Source organism: Brienomyrus brachyistius, unplaced genomic scaffold (assembly GCF_023856365.1).
Source record: "Brienomyrus brachyistius isolate T26 unplaced genomic scaffold, BBRACH_0.4 scaffold118, whole genome shotgun sequence".
Lineage (NCBI taxonomy): Eukaryota > Metazoa > Chordata > Actinopteri > Osteoglossiformes > Mormyridae > Brienomyrus > Brienomyrus brachyistius.
This window is the reverse complement of record NW_026042393.1, coordinates 290,724-313,097: the sequence shown is the minus strand read 5'-3', so window position 1 is coordinate 313,097 and position 22,374 is coordinate 290,724. Positions and strand designations below refer to the sequence as shown.

The 22,374-nt window shown below is 51.0% G+C and overlaps 2 protein-coding genes across 10 annotated transcripts; one reads left to right on the top strand and one right to left on the bottom strand.

Annotated features, from left to right (window-relative positions):
- Positions 1 to 638: 638 nt before the first annotated feature.
- LOC125727809 (uncharacterized) lies at positions 639 to 4,502 on the top strand. Of its 4 annotated transcripts, XM_049004767.1 has the most exons (7): positions 1,014 to 1,255; positions 1,729 to 1,834; positions 1,970 to 2,506; positions 2,598 to 2,656; positions 2,727 to 2,818; positions 3,709 to 3,808; positions 3,883 to 4,502. In XM_049004767.1, exons 2-7 carry the CDS (start codon positions 1,751 to 1,753, stop codon positions 4,004 to 4,006), a joined length of 996 nt encoding a protein of 331 aa, XP_048860724.1. In that variant the 5' UTR covers positions 1,014 to 1,255; positions 1,729 to 1,750; the 3' UTR covers positions 4,007 to 4,502. The 4 variants fall into 4 exon arrangements, with proteins under 4 accessions (XP_048860723.1, XP_048860724.1, XP_048860722.1 ...); XM_049004766.1 differs by lacking the exon at positions 1,014 to 1,255 and adding an exon at positions 639 to 723 and having other exon boundaries at positions 1,729 to 2,506; XM_049004765.1 differs by having other exon boundaries at positions 1,729 to 2,506.
- A 1,156-nt stretch (positions 4,503 to 5,658) lies between these two features.
- LOC125727822 (fibronectin type III domain-containing protein 5-like) lies at positions 5,659 to 17,601 on the bottom strand. 6 transcript variants are annotated; one of them, XM_049004792.1, is made up of 7 exons: positions 16,066 to 17,012; positions 11,298 to 11,413; positions 11,017 to 11,215; positions 9,549 to 9,638; positions 9,366 to 9,503; positions 9,138 to 9,185; positions 8,762 to 9,092 (listed from the first exon to the last, which is right to left on the bottom strand). In XM_049004792.1, the coding sequence occupies exons 1-7, from the start codon at positions 16,136 to 16,138 to the stop codon at positions 8,833 to 8,835; spliced, it is 924 nt and encodes a 307-aa protein (XP_048860749.1). In that variant the 5' UTR covers positions 16,139 to 17,012; the 3' UTR covers positions 8,762 to 8,832. The 6 variants fall into 6 exon arrangements, with proteins under 6 accessions (XP_048860751.1, XP_048860749.1, XP_048860750.1 ...); XM_049004794.1 differs by lacking the exons at positions 8,762 to 9,092; positions 9,138 to 9,185; positions 9,366 to 9,503 and adding exons at positions 5,659 to 8,424; positions 8,621 to 8,754 and having other exon boundaries at positions 16,066 to 17,003; XM_049004793.1 differs by having other exon boundaries at positions 9,138 to 9,323; positions 9,459 to 9,638; positions 11,017 to 11,107.
- Positions 17,602 to 22,374: the final 4,773 nt, after the last annotated feature.

Below are 22,374 nucleotides of genomic sequence, written 5' to 3'. Positions count from 1 at the left end.
CAGGTTTAGGTACAGCCTCCCTGCTCTGATTGGATCCATATTTTTGGGCTTTATTAAAGTGCATCAGGGAGGAGTGCTGCTTCCAACAGGGATTTTTGTATTTTAAATCACAAAATGTGCTGATGTTAATTTAGGTTTGAGGAGTGTGTTGTTGCGGCCTGTAGCAGGAAGAAGGATTTCTTGCTTAGCTGGATAATCTGTCAGATTTAAGTGCCCCCGTTAACGTGGACTTGCTTTGTTCACTTACATATAGCACAGACCACCTTAAATCCGACAAGTTAACCGGGTAAGCAAGACATCCTGCTTTGTGAAACAGGCCCCTGGTCCGGAAGTTTCCCGACCCATGTCATTTTAAAACAAAATGAGCCAAGCAGCAGCGTTTCCTGGCCTCCGGCCTTCGCCGCCCCCGGTACGACGCCGCTGGGAATTCCGGCAACCTGCAACGTCACAGCCAAAGACCTTGCCGTGTTTACCACTAGGAAGCACTATTATACATCTCATACTATTAAATCTTCGCTCATACTCTTCCCCCATTTAGATATCAAAATACTACACACTGTAATGCAATCAAAGAAATAACGAGCTATGACCTTAAAATGAACACGTTGACCAGTGCCTGTATCGCGATGCATGTTGGGATATCGCTGATATACTGCCGATGACGTAACATTAAATATAGCCTGAAGTACAGTTGACTGGTAAGTTTCAAATCGCGACAACTCGGTGAGTAGCGAATGTCGTTTCCCTCGCATAAAAATCACATCATTGTTAAAACAAAACCGATATATTTCATACTTTTATTAGTAGTTTTATTGCTATGTATGAAATAATTTGTATGTCATTTTTTAATGATTGTGAATCGCTGCATTCTTAATGATGCTCCTAAAGATGCCGGATGCCCCCCCAGCTGTTAGTAATTACTCTGCAGTCTCCGCGGTGTAAAAGCGGCGGCTCGAGGCGCTCGGTGAATTTCACCCACCGGTTGCCTCTCAGTGATGCGCATGGTGCCCCCCCCCAAGCCTGCACCTGGCCGTTTGATTTACCTCCATAGAGACATAATTGCTGATTTAACCGGTCAATGAGCTGTCAGCAGGGGACGCCTTATTTAACGATTTCTGTGGTTTGTTTGATCTTATTTGTTCGGTAAAATGGCGATGGTGGCCTGACACATTGGCACATGCGAATGTTTATTGTAATATTTTGGTGGCATCTAGTCAAATCCTCTGCATCCTTTTGCCTGCCTGCTGCACATCAGGTGAGGAAATCTGCTGCCAAATTAATCCGAGCTCCCGCTCCCTTTATCTGTTCGTTTTTAATAATGAATAATGTCTCAAAAACATAACATCTGCGCAAGAAACATTCTGTTTTGTAATTTTAACAACGGAGTTTCTGGATGTGTATAGTTTACTGTTAATGTAGGAACACAGGTGAACTAAACTACATCAAACGTACTGTGATGCATTGTATACTCTCTACTGCGGTGTCTCTAGATTGATGGTTCTCAATTTTTGTACGAAAATGAGCGCTTGACACTTGGTGCCCCATACAAGAGCTGCAGTAATTTCATTGTAGGAGCCTTGAATTGGGAGTAGACTGCCTGATTACACCCTTATCACTTATGCTGTAGCAGGCAATGATGTCATAATAGTGGGAGGGGCCCTGTCTCCTGCCTCTGCACTGGCTAAACTTCCCACTGCCTGCTGTCTGGCCTGTCTTCCCCCCCCCCAGCTGCTATACCTTGGCCATCGAAATGGGAGCCAGTCCCCGACCAGAGAAGGGCAGCCTACCTCGCCGTGTCTGTCTGAAGAGCAGGCGCTATAGAGGACCATACAACGTATGCCCTCAGCGCCCCTCCCCTCCCTGTTCTCGCACCGTGCTCACTGAACAGCCCCTTACGCGTTCTGGTAAACTGGACTGCAAGCTCTCTGTTCCCCTCAGAAACCTCAGAGTTGTGTTTGCGAACGTCCAGTCCGCAGGAGGCAGCAAGTCGCTGCTGCCGGTGATCCACACCCCCCCGCAGCCCCACCAGCGCATGCGGCCCACACCGGATCCCCGTGACTCCTCCCCCATCCTGGAGACCAGTGGCCCAGTGGAGGGGAGGCAGGCCACTGCGAGCACTCCGTTCCCTGAAAAGATGTCGGGGAGGTGGGCCCATGGTGCTGCGAGGGAGGTGGACAGTCCTCCAGACCGCCAGTGCTGCTTCGACCTGGATCCCGATGACACCCTGTGTCTGACTCCCATCGTCAGCGATGACAGCGGCTGTGCTGCTGATGTCACCGACCTCTGCTTCAGTCTGAGTGGCCCTGAAGCCGCCACCCCTTCCCAGCCCCCCAGCGCAGCACCTGGGGGTGATGCCCTCCAGGATGAGGGCTACATGCACCAGGAGGCCCTTTCTGCGGGAGAGAGCGGCGTCAGCTGCATCATCCAGACGTCGGCATCCCCGTCTCCAGGGGGACGAGCGGCTGACCAGCATGGCGGGGCATTGCGCTGCCCAGCCCAGCCCCAGGTACAGCTGGCATCGTGTCTCCAGGGTGACGACTTCTGGGCTCATTCAGTGTGTCTCTCATTTCTGGCTGTATTTTCCATGTGCTGAACAGGTGCGAACAGTGGGCGGTCTAGGCCAATCTGAGCAGAGTCCGTCTGGAAGCACACACAGGTATATGTGCGGTAACCATTTCTGACCCCTAGAGGGAGTGTGGCTCCGGCTGACGTCACATTCATCGCAGGGCTCTGGTGTTTAGCGATCAGGACTGGCAGCAAGGGAGACGGCAGTATGTGGACGCCGTTCTCAGCCACAGCCGCCCTTCTGCGGCAGCAGGTATGAACCCGGCCATCCTCTCTGCATCCATCCGGTGCTCAGTTGTGGGATGCAGGGGGTGACGTCCTGTATGAAGCTGCTGATCCCCTCCCCACCATTTGTCCCGTCAGGCAGCTTCCCTCTGATTGGCTGGTGCCGTCCCTGTCTGGGGTGGAGCGTGACTTTGTATATGAGTGCACTGGCTATCTCTGCCCATGGGGGTACCCTGGTCTTTTCAGTCTCCCAAAGACTGCGGTCACACCCACTGCCGGGCTCGTCCCTCTGTTGGGTGGGGGGGCGTGCCGGTGTATCTGCACTGCCGGGCTCGTCCCTCTGTTGGGTGGGGGGGGCGTGCCGGTGTATCTGCACTGCCGGGCTCGTCCCTCTGTTGGGTGGGGGGGCGTGCCGGTGTATCTGCACTGCCGGGCTCGTCCCTCTGTTGGGTGGGGGGGCGTGCCGGTGTATCTGCACTGCCGGGCTCGTCCCTCTGTTGGGTGGGGGGGCGTGCCGGTGTATCTGCACTGCCGGGCTCGTCCCTCTGTTGGGTGGGGGGGCGTGCCGGTGTATCTGCACTGCCGGGCTCGTCCCTCTGTTGGGTGGGGGGGCGTGCCGGTGTATCTGCACTGCCGGGCTCGTCCCTCTGTTGGGTGGGGGGGCGTGCCGGTGTATCTGCACTGCCGGGCTCGTCCCTCTGTTGGGTGGGGGGCAGGTGGACCACGCCATGGTGGGGTGGGTGCCGCTCCTGGGTACACAGTTGGCACCCTGTCTGGGGGCAGCCCTGTGATGCCACGAGACCCTTTTATTCATATTACTTCTCATTTGCAGTAAAGTATCATGCCTGTCAGCTATGTTTGTTTATTTCCTGTCACAGATAATCAGAGGGTCATTAAAGTGTGTGACTGTGCCTGCAGGTGCTGTCGAGGAACTTTATAATCTCATTGGCACGGTTGGCCAGCAGGGGGCAGCCTTGAGCGCCTCTACCTGGCAGCATCCCGCTGACCTCACATGCAGGTATGTGTCGTATCAGTGTGTGTCAACTGCAAGTTGCCTCGAGTGAATTCTTATGTTGCTGCTTTCCCTGCCAGGAACTACAGAAAAAGCCGGAACAAGCCTCGGATCTCTTTGGACCGGTGGTACCAGCTGAACTCCCAGGTCCAGCGGCGCTTTGCCAGTGTACCGCTGCAGTTCCAGCGGAGCCCAGTCCTCTGAGGGGTCCAGCCGGCTCTGGGAGCCTTCAGGCTACTCTGATGGCCTCTACTTCTACTCTTAACCTCGTCTCGCACTTATAAATATTTCCTGTTTTGATGTCAGCAGTATGTGGAAGCCTGCAGCTGTGCTTGGCCAGTATCAGTGCCTGTAGCTGTCTTACTGCTGGTTTTGCTGTGTGTGTGTGTGTGTGTGTGTGTGTGTGTGTGTGTGTGTGTGTGTGTGTGTGTTTTTAATTCACTTTTGTACCTTTTGAGTGGTTTTTGGTAAATAAAAGGAGGAATGTATAATCTGTGTCACCAGGTATCAGTGAGGATTCGGTGGTACACCTTCTGCTTCCCGTATATCCTGCCCGCCTGCTCTGGCTCTCTCTCTTTGGGGGCGGCCAGGCTGATATCCGCTTCGGTATAATCGGTATACGCTGTGAAGCGTGCTCGTCCCGCACCAGGGCTCCTGGCCTTTTCTGCTGTGTGCTTCACCTTACTGGGTGTAACTGGTCCTGGTGGTACTTTGGGGGGGGGGTCGCTCTACATGGCACTGGGGTTTTTAGCAAACTTGTATTGCCTGGAGCAGCCTGACTCCAGTAGGCAGAGTGGAGATCCCTGTATGAGCCATCCTCGGGGGGGGGGGGGGGGGGTTGGTATTTATGTAAGCGTCACATATACTTCAAAAAGCTCCTGTCTGATTGGCTGCTGAGCCTGGATGCTGGAGTGATGTCACTGGGTATCTTATGCTGTCGTCGCTGCTGTTGGCTCTGTGTTCTCTGTCTTTCCTTGGCAGTGGGACCCCTGACTTCTCTCGGCTGGCCTGCATACTGTGTGCTGCAGCTTTCTTCCTCTGTTTTCATGTAGAGCTACACTGTGGGTCTCCTAGCACTTCCCTGACAGCCTGCTTGCTCTGGTTCAGCTGGGGGGCCAGAACAAGCCCCTCTGCTCTTGCTGAAAAGCTGTACTGCCTCTGTCTCGGGGTGGCTGGGCCGTGTCTGGTGGCCTCTGGTGGTTGGTCCAATTGTTCCATCTCCCACTGCTCATTTGGCACTTCAGGACAAGACTGCTGAGATGCTACACACTGTGGTAATGTTATCATGTATGGTGTGAACTGTATGTAAAGAACCCAAGTGTGCAGGGATTTCTTAAAACCAATGGGACATGTTAGCTGGGCCATGCTGTCATTTGTGCTGGCTGTGTTCAGGGGCCTGTTTTTGTCTTGGAGCCACCCAGTCACTTACAGACGCGTGGTTTGAGTGCTGGTGATCACCGCCGCTGGTTGTGTTTGTCATACAAGTGCACGCGTACATTGGAGCTTCTTGAAAGGCATGCTGGGCTCTGATCAGCCAGTGCTATGCACATGATATCACAATAGCTGGCAGTCACTTCGGTCACACCCACTGAGTGGCAAAAAGACGTCCAGCTCGAATACCACAAACACATCTAAAAGGGGAATGAGCTACTGTGCGAATGAATGATTGATTGTACAAGAAATGGGAGCTACCTTTTAGGACACCAACTACTAAAGAAATTAGAGCTAGATAAGATTTTAACAACTCTGGGGAGAACTTAACTAATAGCTCTAACAAGCTTGATGGGCCGAATGGCTTCCTCTCATTTGTAAATCTCTTATGTTCTTAAATGGATTGCTGCCATCCACAGAAACAACCCAAATCTAGACTCCAAAACATGGATTTGTTGTCATTTCTGACTAAATAAATGGTGCAATAAAAATATTTTTTAAAAACCGGTGGCCTGTACTACGAAGCAGGGTTACTAGCTTATTGGGGTAACTTGTCGGATTTAAGGAACCACAGTTTAATTGGACTTCATAGTCTCAAACACACCTACTGAATCTTGCAATTGGCTCGTGAGCTGAATAAGGTGTGTTTTGAGCAGGGAATCTGGAAACTGACCCAGACTGGAACTGGGGAACCTTGCTTTAGACTTTGCTTTGTGTATTTCCACACTGTTGACATCAGGTATATATCATTCAATTCAATTTCATAGGTTTTATTGTCATTCCTATACATCAACACATCGTGCAACGTAAAGGAAGGAAATGTGATTCCTCAAGCCCTGCTGCATGTTACTGAGAAATAGAGGAAAAGTTAGCTGAAAGAATGGAACTAAAATGTTAGGATAACAACTACAGAAATAATGAAAATTGATAAAGAGTTTGAAAATACAGTAAATTTATATTAGAGTGACTGGAAAGTGACAGTCTGAGTGCACTGACCTGCTGGCAGAGGAGGGTGTACACAGAACACGTAGAAAGGTGCAGAAAGCCGGTTCCTGGCCACATAGCAGCGTCCGTGGTTCACTGGTCCTTTGGTAAGTTGTCCTACTGATTTCCGTTTAAAACAGATCATCTTTTTGCAGTTTCCCCCGCTAAAGTCAATGTTATCGCGTGTTTTGTCACTCAGCCTGTCTGAATGGGCGTGTTCCGGCAGGGATGTCAATGCATACCCACTACACCCTTACATTCCAGAACCCTTAAGTTCCATTGTTTAAATTCCAGAAACAATTGAACAAGTAAGACAAAGTCTCGGTATAGCTCACGCACCACGTTCCGGCTGACGTGTAATCCTGTATGTGTAAGACCTGGACCCCCCCGGTCACGGTTCTGGGTGTGGTACCAGTGGGGCTGTGTGTAGCAAAAGAGCACCCACATCTCTCATCTCTCGAGATGTTTCCTAGGTTTATTTAGATTAGTTTCTAATATGCAGTTCTAACTGCACAGCCTTGGTAGAAGCGGTTTCTGCCTCATGTTAGCACCACGCTATCCATGGCCAAGCTCCTGTCACTATAACATCTTTAGTACGGTATAGGTTATACAGGTTGTCAGCCATGCATCTTCCTGATATGACCCATGTCAATGACCCCCCCCCCAGCATGACTGGTGCCCTGCTTCTCTTGTTGGGGTGCCTCCTGTGCTCTGCTGGGACCCTGTATTCAGTGTCTGTTGGCCTGGCTGTGCAGAAGTGCATAAATGTGCCAGTCTGCTCTACCTGCTGGCCCCTTCAGAACTCCCTGCAGGACCATGATGTTCCTCTGTGTCTGCTCACTCTCCACAGGTTTTGGAGCTCAGTGACTCAAGGTCCTAGAGGTAGGATGTCTTTGTTAACTCTCCAGCCATGTTTATGGAGGGGGGAGAACACATTAAGAAGGTTCACCCTCCCACAGGAGATTACAGCCACAGCACCCAGACCCCGAGTCAGATCCTCTGCACCCTGTCTGTCTTTTGTTCCCTCTTTCTCTCCCTCCAGCTTTCTCTTTCACTCTCTGTCTGTGACCCCTCCCTTTCCACCCTCCATGCTGCAGCACTCTTGCTCATGGGGGGTTCCTGTGATGAGACCACGGCACATGACAGGGAAGGCTGAGGTGACGCCGCACTCGGAAGGGATGGTGTGGGATGCGTGATGGTCAGACATGCCCTCAGACGCCAACATAACCACAGCTTGTGGCCTGATGTGTCAGTGTGAACACAGGTCCTCAGCTCACTAGCAGGGCCCGTCGGGAACACGGAGCCTTTCTCAGCCAGGGATGTTGCTGACATGTCGAGGCGTCCATCCCGGGCTCCATCGACCTGCAGGTCCCTTCGACACCGTGCTGAGTTTTAAGGTAGGTGCCTCCTGCCCCTCCAGACACAGCATCTCTGACACCCCATACAAGGAGGCTACTGTTTGACCTTCTTCATAAGCTCCTGTGTGGTGGGTGGGGCAAGGATAAAGGTGATAGGATGGAGGGCAAACAGTCAACAATGGTCATAACTGGACAAAAGGGTCACCTTGGCAACTGTGTCCATGGGAACTTCCTCCATCACATCCATCTCAGAAAGTGTGGGGGGAGCTTGCTTATTCAAACCTGCTACACTACTCTATCTGCCCTGCTCATGTTCACATCTCTTTGCAGGTTCAACACATGTGGTGGTGCATGCTAGGAAAGGGTTGAGTGCGGGGGGTGTTTTATTGCCCCCTTTCCACCCCCCAGGACACCACAGCGCCCTCTTGTGGGTCAGAGCTCTCCAGAGTTCAAGAGGCCTGAAGAGATTCCTGAAGGTGAGCATCTTGCACTAACTCTTCAGATGCCACTGTGCGTGTGATAGCAGAGTGCGTCCTCTTTGACGGTCAGATCATGCCGTACACATCCTACCTCCTTTCCCAACCCACAGCCAATCAGAAGCACTGCTCTTTAACGCCTCCTTCTGTAGCATTCAAAGCAGGGGCCGAAGCGGAGTGAGATTTATGCAGGAAGCTCCCTTTTTAAACCCTTTACTGTCCTTGAGGGGGCGCTGTTAGGTTGACCAGTAGTTCCCAGAATTCTGAGCGCCACCTGCATTTCATTAGGTCTTGGACCACTGGTTTCTCCTGGACAGCTGGTCCTCTGTTACACCTGAATGATGTTCACTGAAGGTTTTCTGTTTTTGGGGAACTGTGGAGGCAAACAGCAGAGACAGCTGAGCAGGAGCTGCGTTTTACTGGTGTAACAACAAGGGTATCGTCATGGGGTCCCTATACAAATTATGATGAGTTCAGCCAATCCGAAGGCAGCATGTTAAAACAGGACACAGGTTATAAGGTGGCAGATAGATAGAGGGGGTATGGACAGCAGAGCTCACTGATCATACCTTACTGCGCAACAGCCCCCCTGTCTGATGCTCAGGAGTACTGCACTCTGATGAACTCTTGGCCTTGTCCTTGTTGTTGTTGGGCTCGTTGTCTTTGATGATGTCATACTGACGGCAGAAAAGAGCGATGACACCTGGGGGAAGGGGGGGGGGGGTCAGATGATCAGAAGAAACCAAAGGGGGGAATGGAGCAGATGTTAATCGACAAGCAGTTAAAACATAATGTTCGAAAAAGCTGAGCTGCTGTCCACAGTCCATACCTGCTCCACCACGATAATGACCACCCTCTCACCTGTCCACATGAGGAGCTCCACCACGATGATGACCACCCTCTCACCTGTCCACATGAGGAGCACCACCACGATGATGATCACCCTCTCACCTGCCCACATGAGGAGCTCCACCACGATGATGACCACCCTCTCACCTGTCCACATGAGGAGCTCCACCACGATGATGACCACCCTCTCACCTGTCCACATGAGGAGCACCACCACGATGATGACCAACCTCTCACCTGCCCACATGAGGAGCTCCACCATGATGATGATGACCACGCTCTCACCTGCCCACATGAGGAGCACCACCACGATGATGACCACCCTCTCACCTGCCCACATGAGGAGCTCCACCATAATGATGATGACCACCCTCTCACCTGTCCACATGAGGAGCACCACCACGATGATGACGACCCTCTCACCTGCCCACATGAGGAGCTCCACCATGATGATCACCCTCTCACCTGCCCACATGAGGAGCTCCACCATGATGATGATGACCACCCTCTCACCTGCCCACATTATGAGCTCCACCACGATGATGATCACCCTCTCACCTGCCCACATTATGAGCTCCACCACGATGATGATCACCCTCTCACCTGCCCACATGAGGAGCTCCACCACGATGATGACGACCCTCTCACCTGCCCACATGAGGAGCACCACCAGGATGATGATGAGCTCTCCAGCTTGCAGTTCAGGGCTCTGTCCCACTTCTTCCATTGTCACCTCGTCTGTAGGAGAGGGGCTGGATCAGCACGCCTGTGTGCCCAAGCCCGACTTGCACGGCTACGCTGTGGGGGTCACCCTCGGGGTGGGGGGGGTAGTTAGTGAGGATTCGTTCTGGTTTACTTTGTGATGTTTATTTGTACTTTAACAAGAAGAAGCAAAACATAAGAGAACTGTGATGCCACTTTATGGCTCTTCTGAGATTCCTCCCCCAGGTCACAGTAAGACACCCCAACTTCATGTGTTTGTGTAAGAGAGACTCCACCTGTGTGTGTGTGTGTCTGTGTTTGTGTGTGGACAGATTCTCAGGACAGACTCACTGCATTTCTCAGAGAATATTTTTTATAATATTTATATAATATTTATATTATAATTATAACTTTTATATTATGTATTGAGGGCCACTGGTCACAGTAGTGAGCCCAGGCTGGCTACTGCTGCCTATAGCTCACTTTCTACCATTCTGGGAAACACATGAACAGCTGTGTTCTACTTTTTGGGCTGATGGCTGTGCCATGATTGTTTGTGTTTAGTGCTGAGGATGCTGCTGACGGAGCCTGGCTGTGTTTGGCTGTGAGGATGCTGCTGACGGAGCATGGCTGTGTTTGGCGGTGAGGACGCTGCTGACGGAGCCCGAATATGTTTGGCGGTGAGGACGCTGCTGACGGAGCCCGGCTGTGTTTGGCTGTGAGAACGCTGCTGACGGAGCCCGACTGTGTTTGGCGGTGAGGACGCTGCTGACGGAGCCCGGCTGTGTTTGGCGGTGAGGACGCTGCTGACGGAGCCGGACTGTGTTTGGCGGTGAGGACGCTGCTGACGGAGCCGGACTGTGTTTGGCGGTGAGGACGCTGCTGACGGAGCCTGAATATGTTTGGCGGTGAGGACGCTGCTGACGGAGCCCGGCTGTGTTTGGCGGTGAGGACGCTGCTGACGGAGCCGGACTGTGTTTGGCGGTGAGGACGCTGCTGACGGAGCCCGGCTGTGTTTGGCGGTGAGGACGCTGCTGACGGAGCCCGGCTGTGTTTGGCGGTGAGGACGCTGCTGACGGAGCCGGACTGTGTTTGGCAGTGAGGACGCTGCTGACGGAGCCTGGCTGTGAGGATGCTGCTGACGGAGCCCGGCTGTGTTTGGCGGTGAGGACGCTGCTGACGGAGCCGGACTGTGTTTGGCAGTGAGGACGCTGCTGACGGAGCCCGGCTGTGTTTGGCGGTGAGGACGCTGCTGACGGAGCCGGACTGTGTTTGGCGGTGAGGACGCTGCTGACGGAGCCGGACTGTGTTTGGCAGTGAGGACGCTGCTGACGGAGCCTGGCTGTGTTTGGCTGTGAGGATGCCGTGGCTTTAACGTCTCTATGAACTGCGCTGCTGTGGTAATGTGACTCACCTTTGGTTTTGGATGCCTGCTTCTCAGCCTCCTTTGGGGTACGAAAGCGCAGGGGGGTGCTGGGTGGGCTTGGGCCCCACATGCTGATGGCCTGCACATGCACAGTGTAGTCTGTATCCTCCTCCAAGTCCCATAATGCACAATAGCGGCTGGTGGTGTTCACTTCCTGGATGAAGCGCAGCATGCGCACATCCTTCTTCTGCTCCAAGTGACACACCCAACAGTCAGCTGAACATACATGGGATCATACACACGCTTATGTGGACACACACCTCACCTACCTGCTGCGTAATGGCAAAACCAATGATGGGCGCCCCTTCGGGGATGTCCCATGTCACTACGGCGGAGCTGGCTGTCAGGGCCTTGACCGTGACATTGACGGGGCGTGTCAGGTTGTCTGGAACCAAAGAGAGTGGAGGGGGTCACTAATCTCCTTCTCTCTTCCTCTTATTCTCTCATTCTGCGCCTGTCATCAGGAAACCTGGAAGTGTACGTTAGTGTGTCTGTGAGTGTACATGTGAGTGTGTCTGTGTATGAGTGTACATGTTAGCGTGTTTGTGTGTATCAGTGAGTGGAAATCTTAGCCTGTTTGTGTGTGTGTGTCTGTGAGTGTATATCTTAGCGTGTTTGTGTGTGGGTCTGTATATCTTAGCGTGTTTGTGTGTGTGTGTGTGTGTCTGTGTGTCTGTGAGTGTATATCTTAGCGTGTTTGTGTGTGTGTGTCTGTGAGTGTACATCTTAGCCTGTTTGTGTGTGTGTATCTGTGAGTGTATATCTTAGCCTGTTTGTGTGTGTGTGTGTCTGAGTGTACATCTTAGCGTGTTTTTGTGTGTGTCTGTGAGTGTACATCTTAGCCTGTTTGTGTATGTGTGTGTCTGTGAGTGTACATCTTAGCGTGTTTTTGTGTGAGTGTGTCTGTGAGTGTACATCTTAGCGTGTTTTTGTGTGAGTGTGTCTGTGAGTGTACATCTTAGCGTGTTTTTGTGTGAGTGTGTCTGTGAGTGTACATCTTAGCGTGTTTTTGTGTGTTTGTGTCTGTGAGTGTACATCTTAGCGTGTTTTTGTGTGAGTGTGTCTGTGAGTGTACATGTGAACCCATATAGCTGTGCATGCGCCTGTAGTATATGAAAAGGGAGAATCTAGTCAGCTGCCCGGCCCAAAGCCACAGGTCCAGCTGAACCATGAGTCCCGTAAGTGGCACAGTTACTCCAGCACAGTTCACCTTTCTTGTTGGTACCAGCGGACAGAGATGAAACGGAAGCCATTGCTCCTGCTCTGAGTTGAGAAGGATCCTGCAGACAGCGCCGACCATCCTGTGGCCTGGACTACTGTCACTGTAAATTCTCATCTGCTGCTAATGGGCCAAGGTGGACATCTTCTTGCCATGTCCTGGTTCTTCTAGCTGTGATTACCCAGAAGCCATTTCTCCCCTGCCAGAGATAATGTGGCCTGAGAGCCCGTGAGTGCCACGTGGAATGGTGCTCTCAAAGCAGGCCGTCTGCTTGCTGAGCTTGAGGGATGCCATACCAGCCCTGAATAGGATATAAGGCCTTGCCTGGAATGTCCCTTTTGCAGCAGTTTTTGGCCCCTTCAGGAGTATTTTGTATGTTGTTTATTCAGAGCCATGCTTGCTTTAAATGGCTGCCAAAGCAGATGAGCTTCACTCTCAGTGTACAGTATGTGTGCAAGCTTGTTGAGTGTATGGCCAAACCAGAAGATCAATCTGCCATTTCCCTGCAGAAGAATATTACTCTGCCTTTTCCTGCAAAGGTGGCCTACTTATGTGCTGGATGTCTGACCAGGCTTTGAATGTCACCATCTTCTAGCTGTAACTGGGATAACATAACCAATGGTGTTTTTTTTTCCTGCCACACTAGTCATATTATAGAAACTCTGGTTCTAGAACAAAACCCAGTCATTCCATCCAAATACCACCAATGAATCGTGAGAAAAATATCTTGGCTGCTCATGAACACAAACCATCACACAGTCAGCTAACCTGCTAACGAAGCTTGGTTAAAATTATTTTAAATCGTGAAAATGTAGCGTCTGATCTAACTGCAGCATCCCGGAATTGGCTGTACATGTAGCTTAGGTAATGCACCAGTAGATGGGGCATTTCAGTCATGACCAAGGTTTGGCTTCACTCCTTGCGAACATTACGCCATTATTTTCTCGGAGGGCTGATGAGTTTATGGGCTACCAAAGTTTATTGTAGGCATAGGCGCTGGTCTAATGAGTGCTGGAGTGCTGAGGTACCCACGGGAAGGCCGAGCGCCCACGGGGAAGGCCGAGCGCCCACGGGGAAGGCCGAGCGCCCACGGGGAAGGCCGAGCGCCCACGGGAAGGCCGAGCGCCCACGGGGAAGGCCGAGCGCCCACGGGAAGGCCGAGCGCCCACGGGGAAGGCCGAGCGCCCACGGAGAAGGCCGAGCGCCCACGGGGAAGGCCGAGCGCCCACGGAGAAGGCCGAATGCCCACGGGGAAGGCCGAGCGCCCACGGGGAAGGCCGAGCGCCCACGGGGAAGGCCGAGCGCCCACGGGGAAGGCCGAACGCCCACGGGAAGGCCGAGCGCCCACGGGGAAGGCCGAGCGCCCACGGGAAGGCCGAGCGCCCACGGGGAAGGCCGAGCGCCCACGGGGAAGGCCGAATGCCCACGGGGAAGGCCGAGCGCCCACGGGGAAGGCCGAGCGCCCACGGGGAAGGCCGAGCGCCCACGGGGAAGGCCGAGCGCCCACGGGGAAGGCCGAACGCCCACGGGAAGGCTGGGATGCCTCCGCTGTAGAAGCTTTAATTCAACTCCATTCAAAGTGTTTATTGTCATATGTACGGTGGAAAACTGCACAGAGAAATGCAATGAAATTGTTTCTTTGCTGTTCACACAAAATTCTGAGGTACAATATAATAGAAAAATAGTAAACACTTTGAAATGTACTGTGCAGATGTTGAGAAATATTAACTGTGGATGTGAGCAAATTGAAGATGTCCAAAACAGCTTAATGTGCAAAAATTACACTATGAGGTAGAATGTCGAGGAAATATTAACTGTGTATTTGTGCAAATGAAGAAGATGTACAAAAGAGCTTAATGTGCAAAAATTACTGTATGAGGTAGGTGATGATGTCCATTAATCATACTCCTGTTGGCTGTTAAGAAGTCTGAGGGCAGAAGTGTGAACAGTCCATGTTGGGAGTGTGTGGGGTCTTTGAGGAAGGAGGCAGCTCTCCTCTGGACTCTGCGGTGGTAGCTGCTCTGCAAAGAGGGCAGCGGAGTCCTGATCTTCTCTGCAGGCGTTTACAGTCTATAGCTGTAATGATGCCGTAAAGCGTGGGGATGCAGCTGGTCAGTGTACTCTCCACCATGATGCTGATAAGTTCCTGAGGATCTTGGTTGACATACCGGATTTCCTCAGCCTCCTCAGGAAGTACAGCCGCCTCCTCAGGAAGTACAGCCACTGTTGAGCCTTCTTGAGCAGCTGTGTGGTGTTCAGTGTCCAGGTGAGGTCCTCACTGATGTGGGTGTCCAGGTACTATAATGTGATTGGCCAGCTTCCCTGGGTGCCTGGGCATGGATCTCCATCCCCGTCCTTCTTGAAGGTGCATTAATTGTATGTTAATTGCATCTGGGGGGCGGCATGGTGGTGCAGTGGTTAGCACTGTTACCTCACACCTCTGGGCCCCCATCCTGGGTTGCTCCCTGCCTCGTGCCCATTGCTTCCGGGACAGGCTCTGGACCCCCCGCGACCCAGTAGGATAAGCAGTTTGGAAAATGGATGGATGGATAATTGCATCTGTGCGGAATTGCATGTGAAAGTGGGTTATAAATATTACAAGAGTGCGGTCTGTTTATGCCGACGTGCCTTTTTGTGGTGTTTAACCGAGTCTCTGATCTCCGGACTTCTTTTCACTGTTTATTTCCAGTTGCTATTAGTGGAATTTGTAAATGTATAGGTCGCTAAGTAAAATTCCATGTGGGGGTCCTCCACCTGATCAGCAGGTTTTATCGTAGGTAGCTTGTGTATGTGTGGTGTGCCAGTATGGACAAAACTCCAGGTCCAATTTTTAATCCCAGTCCAGACCTGACTACAGGTTTAAGTGTGGGAATGGATTATTTGGTCTGATTAAGGGGTTGATTCTGGAGGTTGATTATTTGGTCTGATTACGGTTTGATTGTTTGGGGTTGATTATTTCTTCTGATTGGGGGTTGATAGTGGGGGTTGATTATTTAGTCTGATTATGGTTTGGTTTTGGAAGTTGATTATTTAGTCTGATTGGGGGTTTCATTACGGGGCTTGATCATTTAGTATGGTTACGGTTTGATTGTGGGGGGTTGATTATTTGGTTTGATTAGGGGTTTCATTATGGGGTTTATTTACATTTTATTCACGGACCACGGCCCAGGTTTCAACCATACAATAAAATGAATCCCTTCTGTATCTAACTATTATTTGCCTTAATGGAGGAGTGTGAGTGCTAGACATGGACTTGGGAAACTGCAGAGATAGTAAACCGGTTCGATGTTAAACTCGCTGGTTTGATCAGATTAAACGGATGAACAGGAAACAGCTACGATCGCTCGTTTTTGACAACCATCGCTTCGGTGGTTCAGACCAATGTGCTGTTAAGGCGGAAAGATCAGGTCAATTACCCTGTGTTTTCTGCACAAGTGATATAATTTTGGGAGCTTGTAAAAAATTGTGCTGGGCTTGGACAATAGAGTGCAATTCACTAAGTACAGTCTGCATCTCAGAGAAATGCATGAGTCCTCGTCTGTTGCATCGTCTCTGGTGTCGGTTCATTGAATATTGCTGATCGCATGGATCTTGCATTGATATACTAGTTATATGCACAAAATGCATAGTATAGAACACAGAGCACTATTCGATAGTCATTCTAGTCACGACAAGCGTTCAAACAGCGCCCCATTAATTCTCAAGCTTAAGAAATATATATTTTTATTTGTTGTTATTTCGATCCCTAAGCTGACGGGTATTATCATAAATGTATATTACTGTAAATATGAGCAATGATCGCAAGAATTTACACTTACCCGCTTGGACCCGAGAGACGCCAAGACAGCCGAGAATCAACAGCGCAGCGGAGGACGGGAAAAATCTCTCCATCGCAGAACCTGAAATCCCATTTACTCCGACAAGGAGTGTAGAGAACGAGCCCGAGTGATACTTCCGCGGAAAGCGCGTTTCAGCACTCGGGACAGCGTCCCTTATGCACTGCGGCCGCTTCACCTGGATCCTTGCTGTCCGCAGTGGACTGCGCCGCCTAACCGTGTACGAAGACAGAGGCGAAATATTGCAGGACGAGACGGACGCGCTTAGTCACAGTGCGAGGATGACGGCGACACGGCGAGCTGCGGACCGGAGAGCTGGTCGCTATACGCAAACACACACATGCACACGCGCACTTGCACGCAAGGCTGTTTACCAACAGTCTGCAGGCAGAGCGCTCCGACCTGCAGAGACCGATGTCAGTGAATGCCGTCTCACGCCTGCTTTCATTTTGCATTTAGACACAGCCGTCGTGTAATAAACCGTCCCTTATTTAAAAATTTCCTCTGCAGTTCATGTCAGATTCAGTAACATGAATGTATCTCTTGTGTACAGCGGTTGGAAACCAGGCGACGGCTGCGCTGTACAGTTAATGGTAACTTACTAGAGAGTTGATTAAGATGCTTGCAGTTACTTGCGGTTCAAACTTCACCAACTCACAACGCTTCTCTTTTTTCTAAACTTAGAACTCTGTTTTGCGCGTTCGTATTGTGTTGTATTGGCTGTACTGAACAGCACTGAGATTATTTAAAGGTTGTGAATTAGGTTGCGAATCGGTTTTCGGCTCCTGCTGCCCCTTCATAATTACTGTGAGACTCCGTGTGCTGAGACGGAGACTGCCTTCACAACCCTATAATTACCTGCAACTTTTAAGTAAGATAAATAAATTAAGAGTATTTTCCTTATATAAAATTGCTCCAGCTTCCAGTGTGTTAAAGGCATAATATGGACGTCACTCTTACCTTAATCTCTCCCTCTATGTGTAAATCCCGGGTCGCCCGCCGGCGCACTGCTGCTGTCCTGCGCTGCCGACGGTCCCTAAACCCCCCGGGGTCCCGGTGGCAGCGTGACATCATCTATTATTCAGTCCTTGCTCGGCATTAGGGCGCCTCGTGGTGACGTCCGCCTGCTCCTGCGTTTGGACGGAGAAAGCGAAAGCGCACCGTCCCCAGGCTTTTGCTTGGTATGATTACTCACACATTAATACTTAAGTGCTGATGCAATAAAATGATAAATATTTTGCTGAGTAAATAAAGTACGCGCAAACTGCAAAAAAGCCGCAAAAGACGTGAGATTTTCATTACAACTCTGCTAATTAGTTTGGTTCTTCGAAACTTAAAGTAAATCTATTAAATGAAAAGCGTTCAGTTTTTTTGTTTTCGTTCAATTTACCAAAACATTTACCTTTGCCCGTAGCTTTGCACCCCCCTGGACTCTGGGGATGGAACAGACCCGATGGAACACCCCCGCTGAATCTGTGATAATCTCAATCTTTAGCTGCAGTCTTAAAATGCTCTCTGGATCATATGTCAGACTTCAGTAGACGGCATTATAGGTTGATACCCACCTTACCAGGGGTGCTGGGCGGGGTTAGAGTCAGCAGCCACCTCAGTGGCGGTGTGTGGACTGATTTACACCTCTGTCACTAAAATCAAATGCTGGGATGGAGATGTGATAGCTTCACTGTAAGCTTCTAAAGTAGATTGGAAGGGATTAAAACAGCCCAACAGACTAATGCGGCTCCTAGCTACAAGCTAACACAGGGACGGATTATGGGTTGTGTGGGCCCCTGGGCAAAACGTTCGCGAGGGCCCCCCCCCCATCACCACCACCACAAGCACCACCACCACAACCACCACAATTCAAGGGCCCTTGGCAGCCAAGCACCCTCCCTATAGGGACAGGGGCCCTTGTAGGCAGAGAATCAAAGAATGTAGGCCCTCTAAAATAGACAAACGAAAATACATTGTTGATAAGCGTTGCAAATTGTTTTGGACTAGGGGCCCCACGGGCCCCCCTGCATCCCAAGGGCCCCTGGGCAGCGGCCCCGCTGGCCCGGTCCGTAATCCGTCCCTGGGCTAACAGCTACAGGTTCACAGCTACGGGCTCCCAGCTACAGGTTCACAACTACAGGCTCACAGTTACAAGCTCGCAGCTACAGGCTCACAACTTCAGGCTCACAGTTATGGGCTCCCAGCTACAGGTTCACAACTATAGGCTCACAGCTACGAGCTTGCAGCTACAGGCTCACAACTGCAGACTTACAGCTATGGGCTCGCAGCTACGGACTCTCAGCTACAGGTTCACAACTACAGGTTTACAGCTACAGGCTCCCAGCTTTGGGTTCCCAGCCACAGGCTCAGAAGTACAGGCTCACAGCTACGGGCAGACAGCTATAAACTTGTAGCTACGGGATCTCTAATTCTGAGTGGGTCTGGGTGAGTCTCAGTGGCTCTCTCTGATTTTCTATGGGTCTGTGTGAGTCTCAGTGGCTCTCTGCTGCTCCACCTCACTTCTTTTCATCCGGTTTGTTGTTGTCTGCAGATCTCAGCAGGCCCTCATGAACTTTAACCTGGAAACCATCTGGCATAACCAGCCTGAAACTATGTATGTGTGGGGGGGGGGAGGAGGTTAAAGCCCGATGTCGCAATGTCACCAGGACCCTTCTGTTCAGAAACAGCTGATGATCAGCTTTCGCTGGCAGCTGAATATTCATGGAGTTCCCGCTGTTCTGTCGTGACGGAGGTGCAGGACATGCGCCTCCTCCTGTTTGTGTCCTTCAAACTGCGATGTGTGCAGGAAGACCTGAAAGGTGCAGTGGGTGTCCTCTTGATAGACCAGTAATCAGGCTCTCCTCCTTTACTGACCCTAATCTGGGAGCCCCAGCAAAGTCGACACTGTTTACTGGCTCCAACCTAGGCCCCGTGTAGATGCCACTGTTTACTGGCCCCAGCCGGGGGCCATGGCGAAGACACTGCAGTTTACTGGATTCTTCTTCAGTGAAAGTGATTTATAAGGTCACTGCCTAAAATAACAGTAGATATGATGGGGGTTTGGTGCTTAATCACGAAGGCTGTTACATTTAGAGGACTTTTATTTTGGGTGAGAGCGATAAGGTGTGAGATTTATAGGAAACAGAAAGTGTTTCCTTTTATGGCCAGCAGTTTGTAGTTAGGGTGTGTGTGTGTGTTTCTTAGACGGTGGGTGGAGGGTTGCTGGCCCTGTTTGACGTGTCCTATCTGAGTCCCCTGTCCTGTGAATTGTTCTGTGTGTATCAGCCTCAAATCCTGGAGACAGTTGGCATGGTGACCAGATGTCCTTCATTACTCAGGTTCTCTCTCATTCTGCACTGCATGTGGGAAATATGATGGCGCCAGGCATCCAGCATGGCGGAGAGTGCACAATTATCCCTGTGTTACCGGATGTTTCCAGAGTGGGGGGTGTGTATGTGTGAGCGGGGGGGGGGGGAGTTGAGACCTAGTAATGGGGGTCCTTTGTCCCACTCTCTGATACAGTACACTGCCGCCTCTGGGAGAGGTGCTTTTGGGGGGGGGGGGGGGGCTATTCATCAACCAGGCAGATCCAGCAGAGGGAGGTTATGAGAGAGTGGTCTTTATAGAACTGGGAGCTGTTAGGGAGCAATTTTTTCAGAGCAGATGGTTATGATGGAGTGGTCTACGGGGAGTTCTGAGGGAGTGGTCTTTATAGAGAATGAGAGTTATGCGGGAGTGGTCTTTATAGAGAATGAGAGTTATGCGGGAGTGGTCTTTATAGAGAATGAGAGTTATGCGGGAGTGGTCTTTATAGAGAATGAGAGTTATGCGGGAGTGGTCTTTATAGAGAATGAGAGTTATGCGGGAGTGGTCTTTATAGAGAATGAGAGTTATGCGGGAGTGGTCTTTATAAGAATGGGAGTTATGAGGGAGTGGTCTTTACAGAGCGAGCGGGTTGCGAGGGAGTGGTCTTTACAGAGCTGTGGGTTGCGAATGAGTGGTCTTTACAGAGCGAGGGGGTTGCGAGGGAGTGGTCTTTACAGAGCGAGCGGGTTGCGAGGGAGTGGTCTTTACAGAGCTGTGGGTTGCGAATGAGTGGTCTTTACAGAGCGAGCGGGTTGTGAGGGAGTGGTCTTTACAGAGCTGTGGGTTGCGAATGAGTGGTCTTTACAGAGCGAGGGGGTTGCGAATGAGTGGTCTTTACAGAGCGAGGGGATTGCGAGGGAGTGGTCTTTACAGAGCGAGGGGGTTGCGAGGGAGTGGTCTTTACAGAGCGAGGGGATTGCGGGGGAGTGGTCTTTACAGAGCTGTGGGTTGTGAAGGTTTGTGGATTAGTGTCTGTAGGGACAAGTAGGTGTATGCAGTGTCTCCTGTCATCACTCTGTTCTACCATGGAAAGCTTGTGGAGCAGCCGACCCCTGCTATGGTCTCCATGGTGACGTGATCCACGTAAGGTCCGTAGGGGGTCAGCAAGGCTGTGAGCACAGTGCTGTGTCACACCTCTGTGATAAGCTCCTGTGGCACAGAGCTGCCTTGCTGGCCATGTCTCTGTCCTGATTCATTACAGGAAGGACAGACTTTAGGCTGGGACATGGAGAACAGGCTTTTTCTGGGCCTGGCGCTGACCTGCCAGTAAGCTTGCCCGATACGCTCTGCCCTCTTCTTATTCCGGATGCCTGCTCAGCTCTTTTATTTAAGGTGTGTGACGTTTTAGCCATTTGTTCCGATGCCTGCTCTTACTGCAGTGACTCCGGCGATGGCCTTCATTAAGGTAATGAGGCTTCCTGTCAGCTGTCAGCCTCTTCAGCTGGTGCTACAGGGTGTGTGTGTGTGTGTGTGTCTATTTGCTTCAAGGACAGCACATGGTGCATAGCAGCACTGCGTTACACACCTCATAGTTGCGTCTCTTTTTGAAAAATCTGTTGATTTTTCCTAACCTCCTGTCTTCCTGTTTACAAGATGACATCAGTGTGCCATTTATATACTATACTTAGCTGCTTAAATGTTTGACATGGTCATATTTCACAGCCTTTCAAGGCTGCATGTGGCAGCATCTGTTTGCGGTAACATGCTGAGGCTGTGAGGCCCACGGCAGCCTGGGAAGGAGGAGGTGGCGTCTCCAGGGAGACAGGACTGTTATCAGGACCTTGGGAGATTCTCTGCAGTCCTGCGGCTTTACAGCCTGCTGCCACGTGGGAGATGTACAGGACCTTGGGAGATTCTCTGCAGTCCTGCGGCTTTACAGCCTGCTGCCACGTGGGAGATACACAGGACCTTGGGAGATTCTCTGCAGTCCTGCTGCTTTACAGCCTGCTGCCACCGTGGGAGATGCACAGGACCTTGGGAGATTCTCTGCAGTCCTGCGGCTTTACAGCCTGCTGCCACCGTGGGAGATGCACAGGACCTTGGGAGATTCTCTGCAGTCCTGCGGCTTTACAGCCTGCTGCCACGTGGGAGATACACAGGACCTTGGGAGATTCTCTGCAGTCCTGCGGCTTTACAGCCTGCCGCCACCGTGGGAGATACACAGGACCTTGGGAGATTCTCTGCAGTCCTGCGGCTTTACAGCCTGCTGCCACCCAAGATCGTTATTTGAAACAAAAGAAAAAAAACTAAATCAGAAAAAACGGGACGCAACAGGTGGCAAGCATTTCCCCAGCAACAATCTAGGGGTCACTGCTGAGCTTGTGCTTGTGCTTAACAAGCCTATGGAACGGCAGAGTATCAACATACAGTATTTACTGTTATTTACACTACTTAGTAATGTGCATGGGGGCCCAAAAACAAGTCACATGAAATACAGTCTCTTGAGGCGTGACGTTAGCATGTGAAGCTCATGAATGACTGAACATTTTCACTAAATGCGGAGAAAACTGAGGTCCTGTTGTTTGGAGGCAAGTTTGCAGGTAGAAATACTGCGATCTCCGCGCTCCGCTCTGGGGGCTGAACGTCTCCCTCAGCAGCTCAGCCCGCAACCTAGATGACTTCTTAGATACAAGCTTCTCATTCAAATTAAATGTGGATGCAGTATTGAAGGTGTGCTCCCTCAGCTACATATCTCCAAACTACAATTGCTTACTATTCAAAACACAGAGAAATTGATACATGCCAGTGTGTACAGTAGGTTAGACTCTCAAAGACCACACTCTGCTCTTTGCAGCCTATTCAAAATCCAGCTGCTCGAATTGTCACCAGGAGCAGGAAGATCGAACACATAACTCCTGCTCTTAAAGCCCTGCACAGGCTTTCTGTTAGGTTCGGGACCGACTTCAAAGTTCTCCTACTCACATATAAGGCACT